The 16948-nt window shown below is 32.8% G+C and overlaps 1 protein-coding gene across 1 annotated transcript; it reads right to left on the bottom strand.

The window, feature by feature from the left end:
* Positions 1-3713: 3713 nt before the first annotated feature.
* LOC120090549 (subtilisin-like protease SBT5.3) lies at positions 3714-9510 on the bottom strand. Its single transcript, XM_039048274.1, has 5 exons — positions 9375-9510; positions 8999-9060; positions 8038-8135; positions 6389-6423; positions 3714-4255 (listed from the first exon to the last, which is right to left on the bottom strand). Exons 1-5 carry the CDS (start codon positions 9508-9510, stop codon positions 3714-3716), a joined length of 873 nt encoding a protein of 290 aa, XP_038904202.1.
* Positions 9511-16948: the final 7438 nt, after the last annotated feature.

Raw genomic sequence — 16948 nt, 5'->3', positions numbered from 1 at the left:
CTAACTCTCTGCTTGATTCTTCATCATCTTCAACCTCTCGACCTTCTCTTTGAGGAATTCTGGATGAAAGCTTAGTCTTCTTCTCTGATTAGCGGCATAGTCCATCATTTTCCTTCACCAGCACAAGTGAAAGCAACCAACCATTAAAGTCAAAGGAAGCAAGAGATTGTGACCAACGACTTAGCATTTCTATTTCTTGAACTTTTATTCCTTTGTTTTTCATTAAGTTTGTATTAAGATATTGATATTGTGACATATTCATTCTTAATATAAACAATGACCTTCATCAACTCCATTTTATCCATGTATTCTCTTCTCTCCATCATGAGCAACTAATTTCTTGATGGGTTGGAAAGAATAAACTAATATCCTCACAAGTTTTGCATAAGTTGAAGTTCATCTTGTTTAATGTGTGCATAATCTAATGCTTAAATCCATATGATCAATTGGTTTAAGTAGAAATAGCTAACTACTTAAGAGAGCATGTAGCTGTAGAATTTATTAAACAAGGCATGAAGTAGCGATAGAGATAAAGTTAACATTTTGTCCAATATTGACTTAAACATACATCTTAGAGATAAGATTTATGTGACATAAAACACTGAGAGGTGAGTTCTTCATTTTGTAAGTCAAAGATATGAATGGATACTTGTGCATCACTTAGGTGAATGTTAGTGAACATTCTCAACCCTACCTTATTAACTGATTTTCAACCCATTCAACACACGCTATTTTCATTTATGCTACATCTTTACCATCAACGCAACCCATTCTCCATCATTGAACACATCACACTTCCACTATCATTCTTCTAGTTCACCTTCATCCATTTTCCCTTTGTTTTAATTAGATATGTATTTTATTCACGCAAACAACATCATTCAAATTAAAGTATGTTCTTACTCTGTAAAAATCATCTTAACCAATTTAGTTTAGTTCAAAAGTCCTTGTGTTCGATCCTAATACTTATCAAGAATTTCTAAAACTTACACTCGGGTTTAATTAGAAAAAATTTATATTCATTCAAGATAATTTGATTAATCAATATAGCACCTACATGAAATGCAACAAAAGTAAAGAAAGCAAGTTGTGATAATCAATGAGAAAAATGCCTAACTTGATTTTAATTTGGATTTCTCCAATTCGTTTACTTGATCACAGAAGTCTCCTTACTTGGTTTCAATCATATATTTGCAATTAACCTAATTAATTAGATAAGCTAATTAATCGACCTAATTATCTAATTAGCCCAAGTTGAATAGATGAAAAGCATACATCCAATTGGCCTAATATCATTAAGATCTATGGCAAAGATAAGTTGAATATCTAACAGGAAAAAATATGATTAAATATTCATACGATTTCTTTCTAGATTGATAAGAGCAATATTAAATCATAACATGCCTTAATGGAGCTTTATCCATCGTGTCATGCTCGAAAATTTAATTAAATTTTTATAAGTTTGCTAATTCATCCCATTTTTGTCCTAAAAAAATAAAAATAAAATAATTCTCCCAATTTGTTTTAGTTTATGAGGGATTCAACCATCAACTTTTAGAATGATAACTAGTGTCTTATCTACTAATTGACTTCTTAAAACGCCTCAATAAATTCTATAGTTTTCTTATTATACATTTTAACATGCCATGTTTAATTTCTTTAGATGAGGTAGGGAGGAGATGAGTTGGTGCCTGAAAAACATGATAGTGAATCATGGGACGTTTTAATTAAGAGGACCAACTAAAGTACTTAATATTGAAAAAAAAAAAAAAAAAAACTAAAGCACTTACAGAAACCAAATTTAAATAACTCAAATTAATTTGATAACTACCATTTATAAAATCAATTACTTAAAAAATCGAACAGTTATTATGTTCACTTATAATAATAAAGTTCATTTTTATGCAAAAAAAAAAGAATTTTTTTTTTTTTTTTTTTTTTAAAGGAGGAAAAGAAGTCTTTATGAGGATTTATTTTTTACTGACGACCTTTTCCCAAGCGTTGATGACTGGCCCTACAAAAGTATTAATTCTAATCTTTTGCTTACGTCGGATTCCATGATCACTTTTTGTATCACATCAGAGATGATCATATCTATTGTAGTCCTAACGCGATGGCTATCGCTATTGAGATCTCTAATTTCTTTATCAAACACAATAAACTGTGAGTAAAATGGAAAAAGTTGAATAAATTAACCGTACACATTCTAACGTATTGTGTTAGGGATAGCCATGTGTAGCCCTAACATGATCTATCTCTATCACGATCTTATTTTCCTCCCCAAAACACAACCATCTTTGAGAAAAATGAAGAAACACAATAGAAAAACAAAGATCGCGATATAAATGGCTATCGTGTTGGGGTATAATAGATATGGTCATCCTTAACACAAAAAGCGGCAACGGGGTCTAACATAAGCAGAAGTTAGAATTCATATATTTATGGGGTATGGGTCATTAGTCATCAAAGTACTTTGAAAATGGTTATCCATACAAAAATCTCCTTTATTAATGGTAATCATATGTTTTCAATTTTTTGCCAAAGGGGCATAACTCAATTGACATATAGCCTAACTTTATGATTCTATCAAATAAGAACTAAATTTTAATTATAAATCATAAAGAATAAATTTTAACTTCCAAACTAGGACCATTGCAAATATTTCAATCAAAACCAAAGTATTAATAGATATAGTACAATAAAAAAATATTACATATGGAACAAAAATTTAGTTCTAGATTTTAGAGTCTATCTGTGATAGGCTATATCGCCGGTAGGATTCTAGTATTCATGAGTTGGGTTGGATTGAGTTGAAAGACCTTTTAGATCCAACCCAATTGTTCGGGTTTTAAATTTCTTCAACACAAATAACTCTTATTAAAAATGAACCCAACTCAACCCAACCATGAAATATTTGGGTTGGGTTGGTTCGGGTTAATCGGGTCATTTGTTTAAAATTTTGTTCTAAAAAGAAGCACAACGTAAATATGTAAGAATCTTATTTAATTATTTTCATATATTGAATTAAGATTAACAACTCAATTTCAATTTATATAGTGAAAATATTCTTTCTAAATTAGCAAAGAAACTATTTTAAGAGTTGTTGAAGAATAAATTATTAAAAAAAATATTGGATTAAATAAAATTGAAATCAATATATGTATAAATAATTGTGTTATATGTAATAAAAAATATATTTTAAAGTTAATAATAAATTTGGGTTGGTTCGGGTTATATTGGGTGAACCCATGAATCAACCCAACCCATAAAATTTTTATTTATTTGAACCCAACCCAAATGAGTTGATAACCCAACCTAAACCGCACGGGTTGGGTTGGGTTGAGTTGATCGGTTTTTTGGGGTCATCAGGTTTTTTGGACACCCCTACTATCAGTGAGAGAGCATATCATTAATAGGCTGAGTCTATCTGCGAGAATTTATTTGCAATTCTTTAAAAATGTTGCTATATAATTAATTATTAATCTTAAAAGTGGTACTTATTACAATTACTTAAGAAAATGGCCAAATATTTGGTAATCTAAGGATGCTCTAAAATTTTCTACCAAAATCACCCAACAAATTGAAGCCACACACAACACAAGCAATGAAGTGTAAAGTTAGTAATAACCCCTACAAAATTCAACAAACAAGTACGTTTTCAGATCATATATTAGAATAAAACGAAATGAAATTACTATACAAAATTCATCTTATCATCCCAATTTCATTGCAATTGGACTTCTGAGGAAATGCTTCCCATCTGACCATATTAATGTCCCAAACACATAGCCTTGATGTTGTCCTTGTCCTATGTGTCGAAATACAACCTTAAAAGCCTTCTCTTCACCCACATTGTTAAATTGCAACGTATTCGGCTCGACCGAAACCGCAATTCCCTCAGGCACCTTCACATGTGCCACATACGTTCCTGGGCTTCCCACATTTTTAACTCTTCTATTGATCGTCACGGGGCCATCGATCGTCAACTTCGGTATTGAGATCGATGGATAGTTGAGATCTATGATTGCGAATGATTTGGCGCAAACAAATGGTTTGTTAGAAAATTTCTTGAGTTGGGTGTTGTTATAGCCCCGAGCACACAAGAAGTTCAAACAGTCATCAATGGTCGTATCGTAAACGAGACCGGGGTCTATTGCATCGTTAGGGTTAACTTGTCCTGCACCATAATCAAATGGGGTTGCCTCTACGTTGGTAAAGTCCAATATTGGATGCATGGTGCTGTCTCTTGTGTTGGCTGCAAATCGAAAGTCAAAACTTCAATTAGTAGAGAAAGGATAAAGACAAAGTAGGAAAATGTGTTTTACTTATTTTAATAATTAATTAATTAGATTTGATTATCCAAATCAAAATTATGTATATATATATATATCAAATAATTAATTCAAAAAATTTAAAAATATTTGGTTGGTTTAAATTGAAATGGTTACTTTTTAGATTTTTCCACAATTACTTTTTAGAATTGCGGTATAGGTCTAAAACAAATCACGTTTAAGATTTCAGCCCTTGTTTGGTGTGGCATTTGATTTTTGATTTTTCATTCCGGAAAACTAAGATATTTTCCCTCAATTTCTTACCACTCTTTTCATTTTTCATGAATAACGAGGAGTTGAATTTTCACCAAAGTTCTAAAAATAAAACAAGCTTTTAAAGCTAGTAACCATCTAGTTTTTTATTTTTAGTTTATGAAAATTAAACATATGAACACTCATTCCACCTCTAAATTTGTTGGTTTGTTGTCTACTTTTTCAATGTTTTAAAAAATCAAATCAAGTTTTGTAAACTAAAACAAGTATTTTTTAAGACGTAGTATATATATATATATTACTAGTTGTTCTTAAAATTAGTTTTTGTTTTGAGAATTTAGCTAATAATTTAGGCTCGTCTGATAGTCATTTAAGCTCCATTTGGTAACTATTTTATTTTTTATTTTTATTTTTTAAAATTAAGCCTATTTCATCCACATTTCTTATAATGATGTGCATCTTCCTTAAGTACTATGATTAAATTCTTAGTCAAATTCAAAAAACAAAAACAACTTTTTCAAAACAACTTTTCTTAATTCTCAAAATTTGGTTTGATTTTTTTAAACCATTGGTGAAAAGTAGATAACAACGGAAGAAATTTAGATGTGGAAGTAGTGTCCATAAACTTAATTTAAAAAAAAAAAACAAAAAACAAAATGGTATCAAACAGGGCTTAGTTTTTTGTTTTTATTTTTAAAAGTTAAGCCTATTTCCTCCACATTTCATACAATAATTTGCATACTTCTTAAATACAATAGTTGGATTATTAGCCAAATTCCAAAAACAAAAGCAACCTTTTGAAAACTACTTTTTAATTCTCAAAATTTGGCTTGTTTTTTAAATCATTGGTAAAAAGTAGATAACAAAGAAAGAAATTTGGATGGGGAAGTAGTATCCGTATGCTTAATTTTTTTTAAAAAAAACAATGGTAACCAAACGGGACATTAACTTCTTTATAACTAGAATTCAACTCTTTAATAGAAAAGTGCAATCCATTGTAAGAAATTGAGAGAAAATAAGTTTAATTTTCAAAAGCCAAAAACAAAAAACAAAAAACCAAGGTCCCGTTTAGTAATTTTTTTGTTTTTTGTTATTGTATAAATTAAGCCTATGGACATTGCTTCTACCTCCAAATTTCTTCCTTTGTTATTTACTTTTCACTAATGGTTTAAAAAATCAAACTAAAATTTAAGAACTAAAAAAAGTAGCTCTCAAAAAAGTTTTTTTTTTTTGTTTTTGAATTTGATTATGAATTCAACCATTATACTTAAGAAAGATGCAAATCATGATAAGAAATGTGGACGATATAAGTTTAATTTTCAAAAACAAAAAATAAAAAACAAAATGGTTACCAAACGGGATCCGAATGATTATCAGATGGGGCCTAACATTTTTTTTTTTAATTTTTAAAACTTGACTTCAAACTTTTGTAGCAAGTAGATAAAAAAGCAAGAAACTTAAAGGTGCAATATTTGTTTATTAGCCTAATTTTCATATACCCAAATATCAAAAATCAAATGTTGTAGATTTTGAAAGGGGGAGAGAGAATAATAATATAAGAATAATATATATATACAATAATTCAAGAAATTAAGATGTTTTAAAATAAAAAATAATTCACGTTAGCTTTCTGTTAAGAATTAATTAAAAAAAAATCATCTTATCCAACCTAAACAAAACCACAAGAACAAAAATATATATGGTTAAGGTTTTAAGATTTAAATGAAATGAAACCAATCTAAAGTTAGACCCAAATAAGATTTAATCCCAATTCTTTTAAAGTTGTTCTAAGATAGAAAAAAAAACAATAATAAATAAAGCTTAGACCAATTTGAATAATGAACCTGTAGTCATGATAGCAGATTTGATAGCTGCAGGACTTCATGTTGGATAAAGTGTCTATCACTGATAGACTGTGACATTGCTATATTTAAAAATATTTTCAGCATTTTTTTCATTTAAAACAATTTCCCTTTACTTTGTTTAGTTTTAGAAAACATTTGTAGACAATGAACAACAAAGCAAAGAAACGTATAAGTGAAAGTAGTGTTTATCAATATTAAATTTCAAAACTGAAAACTTAAACCTCAAACGGCTAGCAAACGAAATCCAAATGATTATCAAATCGTCTAAAATTTTCTCATATATGAAGCAACAATGGCTTAGAAAATAGGTTAGAATCCATACTTGGTAGAGTTGATATATTGGGAGATTGAAAGTCCATGTTCATAGTTTAAATGGGTAGCAGGAAGTATGTGGAGATCGATATCGACATTACTTCCATCTTTCTTGTCATTTACAATAATCATACCAACACGAAGAACCTCGAAACCCTTATCAATTCTTGAATTTCTTCCTATGACAAACTATAATCTTCCCTTTTGCCTTTATAGGATCAAGTGATCCGTACTCACAAATTTGGCTGTACAAAACAACAGTGAAAACAATTCAAACTCAAAGTTCTATATATATGAACAAAAAACCTTTCAACTTTAACTATTTACACTATTCCTATTAAGCGTTTGTAAATGTTTCAAAACTACTATTGAAATAGAAATCTTTTAAGATTTCATACGGAAGTTGGGACTTGGATAGTGTACATGACGGTGATCAGGTGATGATATAATTTTTTCGTTCTAGATTACCGTTACACAATTTTAGGTCCCCAATTTTCGTTCAAAAGCATAAAGAATTTCTACTTCAAGAGTAATTTTGAAGGGTTTATGAAATGTTTTTTTTTTTTTTAAAAAAGATAATCTCCGTCAATAATCTTTTCCCTATAAATTTTGAAAATATTTTAACATCATATCTTTTCTTACATATATAGACCCTTTTAGACACAAACTTAAAGTTTAGGGACTTAATTTGTAATTTAACGTATTATTTTGATCCCCAAACCAAGCTTGAAAGATTGGGAGTAAAATATATAAGTAAATTATAAAAAATACCCTTGAACTTTGTACTTTGTCTAAAAAATACTCCTCAACTTTCAAAAGGTTGAATGATAACCCTTGAACAACTTTAAAGAAAGCAGTTAAAAATACTCTTATTATTAGTTTTAGATGGAAACTGTTGGTAATTTGTTTCAAAAAAACTTTTAAAAGTTACAATGATACTCTTAACCTTTAAAAAAATAAAAATAAAATATCCTTACCATTTGTAAATATATAGAAACCTTCAGTTACTCATTTTATATGGTAAGAACATTTTAATTTTTTTTTAAAAATTAAGGATACTAATGAAATATTTAAAAGTTTAAAGATATTTTTGAAATAAGGTATTTACAATTTATGTTCACATACTAATGGTAAGAATTTTTCTTTTTTTGAAAATTTATGTATATTATTGAGCTCTAGAAAATCCAAGGCATATGTTTATACTAAAGTACTAAGAGTTTCAATCCAAAACTAACGATAATGATATATATTTATATGTTTAAAGATATTATAGAAACATTTGAAAATTGAAAGATATTTTTACGTATAATACTCACGCAAGGTTATCAGAGGCATTGACAGCTTTTGCTTCTACAGCATTTATCAAAGGGTAGAATTTACCCTCTGGCATTTCTCCAGATGAAAGACTTGGACCCTAATATTAATTAAAGATGTAGGTTAATCAACAAATTACATAAATAAAGTTATTGGTAAATTTGAGACAAATTATCGTTTCTAGTTTCTAGGGTTTCTACACATATACTTGTTTCAGTTTGACACAAACTTCCCTATTTTTAAATATAGAAAAATAAATTAAAATATTTATAAAATATATCAAAATTTTAGAACTATCAACGATAGATGCTGATAAACTTCTATCAGTGTCTATCAACATCTATCAGTGATAATTCGAAAATTTTACTATATCTTGTAAATATTTTCAACAGTTTTACCATTTGAAATAATTTTCCAACTTGAAATCTGAAGGACCAAAAATATAATTTACCCTTTAAAGTAGCTATCTATGATGATGACAAACTATATAAATTATATGTTAAGGATGATGATCTCTACAATAGGATTCTATATGTCCTTACTTTTGGTTTTGCACCCAAAAGTCCTTGTACCAACAGAGAGATAATTGTCTTCATTTATTGTTGGAATACTTTGAGCCTAAGTTGTATACGTATTTATGTTATTTCTTAATTTGGCTCTAGGGGTTAGGGGGTTTGTTATATATAAACCCTTTAGCTGTACTGATGCCTTCTTAATTTGTATTATCTGATATTTCTCGATAATAAGAAATTGCTCTCTCCTTCTGCCTGAGTACGTGGCTAATACAATGTCAGTGAACTGTAAATATTTGTCATTTTCTCTATAATTGTTTATGTTTTTTTTCGCTTTCTTTGATTGCTAATTTCATAACAATTATATATCATGGATCTAGCTCTCGCATTTCTATCCAATATGAGACTTTGTTTTCACGTAACAAATTTCAAGTCGACTAATTAAGAGTACCTTGAAATGCTTCTCATTTCCGAGGACCACATAGTTGACGAAGTCTCGGTCGAGGTAACTAGCTGCAATAGTGAACATCCAGGGGGAACCTATGGTTTTTTTTGTTTGTTTTTCTGGTTTTCGATGTGTTATGTGATTGGAGATGAGTAAAAAGAGAGAATGTGATGGAGATAAGTGAGAGCGATACCGGAGAGAGCGATGCCAGCGAGAGCGATTCCAGCGAAAGCGAATCCAGCGAGATTTAAACAGAATGTTGTTTTACATTTTTTTTCCTAAAGGAGTTTACTGATTGAATTTTTTAATAAATGCAGGAGTGATTTAAGATGGCTATAAGTTTCAAAATAGCCAAAGCCGACTGATTTCTCGATCAAGTAACCAGCTTGGCCCACATTGCTAATGCAAACAAGATTGTCAAAGAGAAGCTCACGCCAACGTAGTTGGCCATGTTCAAGAGAACAGTTTTTGGGTGATTTGTAGACGTTGATATGGTGTTTAACAGCCCAATTGTCCATCACATGTTTCTTAGAGAAGTGAAGAGGACAAAATCAGACTCAATGTCATTCTCTATCTGTAGGAAGGTTGTCGCCTTTTCGAAGGATGACTTTTTGGTAATGACTGGTTTGTGGCAATCCCCATCACGAGTTGATCGGAACCAGCAGTCCTCATATGAACTTGCTATCAAGTATTTTGGTAATCGAGTGACGAAGGACACTTTACACCTCTATGAACTTGAAGAAAAATACAAGGATTTAGAGTTTGAAAATGATGATGATGCTATGAAGATCAGCCTAGTTTACTATACTGAGGTCACAATGATGGAGAAAAAAAAAAAAAAATGCAGTCGACCTCAAACGTTTCAAGGACGTTCAAAACTTGGAGTACTATAATAGTCTTGATTGGGGTACCATTATTTGGGAGAGGACATTGGATGCCCTAAAGACTACCTTGAATGATAAGAATAGTCTATACAAGACGAGGGTCAAAGCAAATAAAAACTACGTTGTGAAGTACTCCTTACGTAGATTTCCCCAAGCGTTCTAGGTAAATTCGATTAACATAATAATCATGTTGTTTGATCTAACATTACTATTGTTCTTAATATATTTTAAATTTTATTTAGGTATGGACGTACGAGATCCTAGCTTCATCAATAGCTAGGAACATTGCGGAGCGACAAAGCAAGGTGACTTTGCCCCGCATATTACGATGGTCATGCTCCCACTCAGTATCCTTCAAAGTATTCGAGAGAGAGATATTCGAGTATAACAATGTACGTTTACTCTATGCATAATATGTTTACCTGGTTTTTAAATTGACACTAACCAGTTTACTGGGTTGTTAATGCAGATAAAGGTTAAAGAGGGAACTGTGATGTCAGATGCTGAAAGGGAGTTTCAGGATACCCTAGTGGAACGACGACCTATATTTGAGTTAGGTGCGGATGATGATAGTTCTGAAAGTGGCAATAGGTTGACAAGTGAGGGGGGTAGTCCCAAAAGTGAAAGTGACGATGATGACCATCGTGGAGATGACAATGATGAGGTTGTCAGGGTGGAGGGAAGGGATGAACCCGAGCATTCTGAGCACGAGGATGCTAAATATGGAAGGGTGGAAGGAGGGACATACACACGTAGTGATGATATGTTCCATGATATGATAGGGGATGTACGCGAGGAGGACGAGTTGAACCAAGTTGATGTCTTTCTTGCGGACTTCGGTACAGAGCGACCTGTGGATGAGGAGTGTCTTGAGTGTGCTGCCTGCCGCAGGGAGGGAGCCAATGCCAACGAATCTATTTATTCATACTTGTGGTCCATTGACAGCTCACTATCGAGGTTGGATGGCCATATATGGGGTTTAGATAGTCGTGTATCCAGTATGGAGGAAAACATGACTGACATGAAAGGGCAATTGTCGGCCATTCTGTCATTGTTGCAGTTTATGTGCAAGGTTTGCATCATTTTATATCTTTATGTGTTTAACTTTTACGTGTTCGTGAACTCACCATTTTACTTTACTAATTGAAGGGTTCCACGATGAATGAGGAGACGACCAGGTCACCCATATATACTTTATTTTATTTTATGAATACTTTATTTTTTGAACTTTGAACTTTGAATTTTGATAAAAAAATATAGGTTCAATTATACAATGAAAAGAGCAGTAGCTCCATTATACATAAAAAATGCATGTTCTAATAAAATTCTGATATTGAACTTTGATAAAAAAATATAGGTTCAATTATACAATGAAAAGAGCAGTAGCTCCATTATACATAAAAAAATGCATGTTCTGATAAAATTATTTTTTCGTGCAGACCATAAATACTTTATTTTATTTTTATGAAAGATAAATTTTATACCCGGCCCGACATGTGCATGCACAAGTTCACCATCTTGCCAATTGGTGTAACGATAAATTTTGATATTTCGTTTCTTAACTTCTCATTTCGTTAAGTTTCCTGGTCTTTACTTCTTTACTTAACTTCTCATTTTATTTGACAGAGTCACCTTAATGCTCGTGGCGGAGTATTTAAACGAATAAAGAATAAGTCACTTCTGGAGGTTGCCCTAGCTTGGAAAGATGAAGACACGTATAAGGACTACGTCACTGGTAAATTCGATGTCAAATGGGCAGATGTGGATTTCATTTATACGGCGATGAATATCAGTGACCACTGGATGGTCTTGGCAATGGACATTAACAGAGGCCACATATTCGTGTTCGATTCACTTCCGTCATACACGCCAATGACAAAGCTGATAAATTGGCTAGAGCCATTGACAGTCACAGTACCATCTCTACTTCACTACTGTGACGTGGATCGATCGAAGCCGGACCTATCCATAGCCTGTTGGAAAATCTCATGACCTATGAACGCCGACATACAACACGAGTCGCTTGATTGTGGCATCTTCGCAATCAAACTACTGGAACACCTGATGACTGGTGCTGATCCATCTGTAATCACTCAGGAGAAGATGAGTGAATATAGGATGCAATTAGCGTGTCAGCTATGGGCAAACACTCCATATTTTTGATATGTATAGAACATTGTATTTTTTATTGTATTTTTTATGTATGTAAAAACGTTCATTTATTTTTAGCGCATGTAAAAACATTCATTTATTTTTTATGTATGTAAAAACATTAATTGTATAATTGAACATATATTTTTTTATGAAAGTTCAAAATTCAATATTAGAATTTTATCAGAACATGCATTTTTTATGTATAATAGAGCTACTGCTCTTTTCATTGTATAATTGAACCTATATATATATATATTTTTTTTTTTTTTATCAAAGTTCAAAGTTCAAAGTTCAATATCAAAATTTATCAGAACATGCATTTTTTATGTTATAATGGAGCTACTGCTCTTTTTATTGTATAACTGAACCTATATATATATATATTTTAATCAAAGTTCAATATCAGAATTTTATTAGAACATGTATAATTGAGCTTGGAACATTATATGGTTAAAGGTTCAAAGTTCAAAGATTGAGAGGCGAGATGTTGAGAGAGGGGCGAGATTGTGTGAGAGAGCGAGATTGAGAGAGCGAAATTATGAGAGAGAGCGAGATTTTCAGAGAGAGCGAGATTGTGAGAGAGAGCGAGATGTTCAGAGAGAGCGAGTTTGTGAGAGAGAGCGAGATTCATGGAAAGCGAGATCGTGAGAGATGCGAGATGTTCAGAGAGAGCGAGATTGTGAGAGAGAGCGAGATTCATGGAAAGCGAGATCGTGAGAGGAGAGCGAGATGTCAGAGAAAGCGAGATGTGAGAGAGAGCGAGATTGAGAGAGTATTTGTTATCCATTTTTGTTATAAGTTATGAGATTGAGAGAGTATGAAGTCATTGTTTTTTGTTACAAGTATGAAGATTGAGAGAGTATTGTTATCCACTTTGTTACAAGTATGAAGATTGAGAGAGCATGAAGTCATTGTTGTTACAAGTATGAAGATTGAGAGAGCATGAAGTCATTGTTGTTACAAGTATGAGATGTGAGAGTATTTGTTATCCACTTTTGTTACAAGTATGACGATGGAGAGAGTATGAAGATTGAGAGAGTACGAATATTGCTATTATATAAATACTCCAGCTTGTTATTGTTTTTTGTTGACAAGATGAAAGTTAAAGTATGAAGTGTTACAAGTATGAAGTATGAAAAATAATGAAGTATGTTACAAGTATGAAAAAAGTATGAAGTATGTTACAAAGTATGAAAAAGTATGAAAATGTTACAAGTATGAAAAAGTATGAAATATGTTTACAAAGTATGAAAAGTATGAAGTATGTTACAAGTATGATGTATGAAAAAATGATCAATGGTATTTATAACTAAACTGGATGAGGGGAGTGTTTTTGTCTCGGTCTTTTGAAATTTTTGGCACGTCGCACGGTTGTAAGCGGTTCAGTACAATTTTGACGGTTATGTTTATAATTCCCACACCGACCACATTTTCATTTATCTGCGAAATTTCCTCTGGATGATATTCTTCTCACTCTCCATCGCCCAGCTTGTGGCACAAACCTTCGGAAGGAAGGGATATTTTCTACGTATCCAGAAGGTCTTTTCCATTTAGATATGTGGCCAAGTGGATTTATAGGCTCCGCATATGTAGTCATTAGAGAGTCCACTGTATAAAATCGACTGCAAAGACTATGGATGGATATATTTCTTTCCTTGGCAGCAACAATTGCATGGGAACACGAGATACCAAGAGAGTCGAATTCCTTACACGTGCATTCGTTCGTGTGAAGATTGACAATACCGTCCAATCGATTATCTCACACGTGTACCCGATAACAATCAATAGGCTCTACTCGATATCGTCTGCCCTTATCAGCTTCACTTGCCAATCGGGTTTCACAGTAGTCAGAGTGCAATGTCGTTCGAGATGCCTAGTAATTCCTCCATTCGTAGAACCACGATTGGAACATTCCTTTAACATATTTAATCAAGCATACTATAGGCATCAATCGATATTCTTTAGTTAAGGAATTGAAACACTCTACACTGTTGGATGTCATGTTATCATAACTTCGTTCTATTTGGTAAACCCGTGCCCACCTTTGAAGATTGATGTCTTCCAAATATTTCGTGATGGCACCGTCTCTAAAACTGGGAGTTCGTTCCATTTTGTCTGAAACTCTGTCATGCGAAATGCCCTTGCTGCATCTCTAAATATCCCAACAACCGTGCTATCCTTAAAGTTTGTAACCAGATTCTGTTCAATATTCCATGTGCACAATCCATGAAATGCTGTGGGAAAAAAATACATGAATAGCATTGTCGATAGATACCATCCGATCAGACATAAACACCAGATTATCAGGTTTTTCGATACTGCATTTCAAGTTTGACATAAACCATTTCCATGATCGATCAATTTCATTGTCCACTATTGCATATGCTAGTGGGTATAATTGATTGTTCCCTTCCATAGAAACCGCAACCAACATGGTGCCTTTGTATTTTCCTTTTAAGTGCGACCCATGAACAATAATACAAGGCCGACAGCTTGTAAAACCTCTAATATAAGGCCCTAATACCATAAACATATACTTGAAATGTACCTCATCTTCAAGTTCGATCTCAAAGGCTGTACTCGGATTCTCTATTTTTAACGTTTCTCCATAAGGATGTAGTATGGAGTATGAGTATTCTGGAGTACCTCTAGTGAGATCATACGTGGCTTCCCTTGCACGCCACGCTTTATCATAACTTATGTTCACGCCATAATCTCTCCTCATATCCTCAATGATATGCAAGGTTTATAAATACGTCCTATGCCCGTGAACTTATCTTTGATGAGTTGACCAATAACCGTAGCAGTTGCTTGTCTATGGTCATGATTCAAAATTCCTATGGAACATGTGTGCGAACTGCAATACTTTGTGATCTTGAATATATCAGACCCTTCCATTTTGACTGCACGAAGGCTCCACTTACATGTCTCCCCAATGCATTTGACAGTGAACAGAGATTTGGTTGATTTCCTGACCTTAAATTCAAAATTTTTGTTGATGGACAAAATAGGTAATCTCATTTTCAAGTCCTTTTTGCTCAAAAATAGTTGACCAACTTCAACGTCCTCTGTCCTAGATGAAGAGGTGTCAGACATAATCAACTCTATCTTATGACTTGAAGACACATATGGTAGAACCACTGAAGCTGCTGTAGAACGACGCACATCTCCATGATCACGATCCATTTCATTCAATTCTGCTAGTTGCTCATTCACATCCACATCCACTGAAGGACCACAATCCATATAATCGAATGTTGATGGTATAGTGTTGGTAGATAACGGAATATCAGTGTTGGTAGACAATGGAATATCATCTTCTTCCCGACGGAACTGATATGATTCCTCGTATTGTCTGTCCACAACCGTATCATCATAACTCACATTTCCAAACCCCATTCCAACCCTTTCGTTCTTTTAGGCTTCAACGTTACAGCTATCTGAAGTCTTCTAAGCTCTTCTTGCAAAAGAAGGAAGTGAAGATCATCATCATCCGTTATGCATTGTGAAGGGGCTTCAAATTCAAGATTATATTTAACTTTCAGGATAGGATCAAACTTTGAAGAACTGACTTTTGTAGCCCTGTAAATGTGAGACTTAAGTTCTTCATAATTCACTGTAGGGAGCACAATGATTCCTTTCAACTGTCCCTCAATATACGAACTTTCATTCTCATCCCAATCACCTCCAAATCGAATAAATAGACACTTTTCTATCATCCTACACAGCAAGAGAACATTTGTCATTAAGCTGTACAAGTAATTGAAGTGTACTCTCGCTTTCTCTCAAAATCTCACTCTCTTAATCTTGCTCTCGCTCAAAATCCTGCTCTCGCTCAACATCTCGCTCTCTCTCAAAATCTCGCTCTATCAAAATCTCCCCCCTTTCAAAATCTCGCTATCTATCATAATCTCGCTCTCTCTCTTACTTTTTCTCTTTCTTACTCTCTCCCAACACAAAATTTCATAATGCTACCCTTCCAGAAATAACACATAAAAAATAATTAAACAGACTCAAAATAATTCACCTTTCTGAAAAAGCTGTTCCTCTCTGAGAAAGTATCGTCTTGGAAATCCCCATTCGAAAAATCTCTGTTCAACAAAACACCGTCGAAAACCAGAGAAGTAATCACCTTTGAAATGGATTTTAGAGTTTAAAGACATCATTATTGTATTGTGTTTAGGTATTATTGATTTGATTTGAGGCTTCCGTTGTGACATTTTGTCAAATCAACAATACACTGACGAGCAATCACATCAAACCAAGGAATTTCAAGCGAGAGCAAGAGCGAGAGCGAGAGCTTTTAATCAGACAAGAGTGAGATTTCCCTCGTGAGGCCGATGTAAGGGTAGTTTACGTAATTTGGTATGAGGATGATGTCAGCAGAGGGTCAATTGACATTATTTTTTAAAAATGGGTCATTTGACATTTTGGGCCCAATTTTTGGGTCATCTGTACAAGTTTCCATACAGACTGAGCTAAAAGTTAAAAAAATGCATTGAGTATTTTTCTTGGGTTTGGGTGTTTTCTCTTTGTTGTTAATCCTATGATGTTGTGTTGTGGCATTAGAAATTAAATAGTTTGTATTAGGCTATTTGGAGAGATATGTAGCACGAGTTTAAGGATATTTTGTAATCTCTATTATAGTAGAACCTATAGTTGTAGAAGACTAGATAGTCCTCAGTTTAGGGCTAGCTAGTATATTTTTCGATGTCGTTTTATTCTTTTTTTTCTTTCTTATCTTCTACATTGTTATTTTGTCATCATTAATCTTTTTTGGATATGACCTATGAAGTATGAGATAGAATTTAGTTTATTCCACAAATTATTTAGATCTTGTATAAATTCTCCATAAGTGGTATCAAAGCTATTTGATTTAGGAGTCATGGGATCATTCAAAGCTAAAAAGTTTTGAGGA

This window comes from Benincasa hispida, chromosome 11 (assembly GCF_009727055.1).
Source record: "Benincasa hispida cultivar B227 chromosome 11, ASM972705v1, whole genome shotgun sequence".
Taxonomy (NCBI): Eukaryota; Viridiplantae; Streptophyta; class Magnoliopsida; order Cucurbitales; family Cucurbitaceae; genus Benincasa; species Benincasa hispida.
The sequence above is the reverse complement of the archived record's forward strand: the minus strand, read 5'-3'. Positions and strand labels throughout refer to the sequence as shown.

What these genes read in the sequence shown, in the direction of transcription:
- LOC120090549 (XM_039048274.1), bottom strand. Translation starts at nt 9,510, where the DNA reads ATGGACAATTGGGCTGTTAAACACCATATCAACGTCTACAAATCACCC. An exon ending in GAAATGAGAAGCATTTCAAG is followed by an intron (nt 8,136 to 8,998) that starts GTACTCTTAATT and finishes AATTAATATTAG; the next exon opens with GGTCCAAGTCTTTCATCTGG. An exon ending in ATCTGCTATCATGACTACAG is followed by an intron (nt 4,256 to 6,388) that starts GTTCATTATTCA and finishes TTCGATTTGCAG; the next exon opens with CCAACACAAGAGACAGCACC.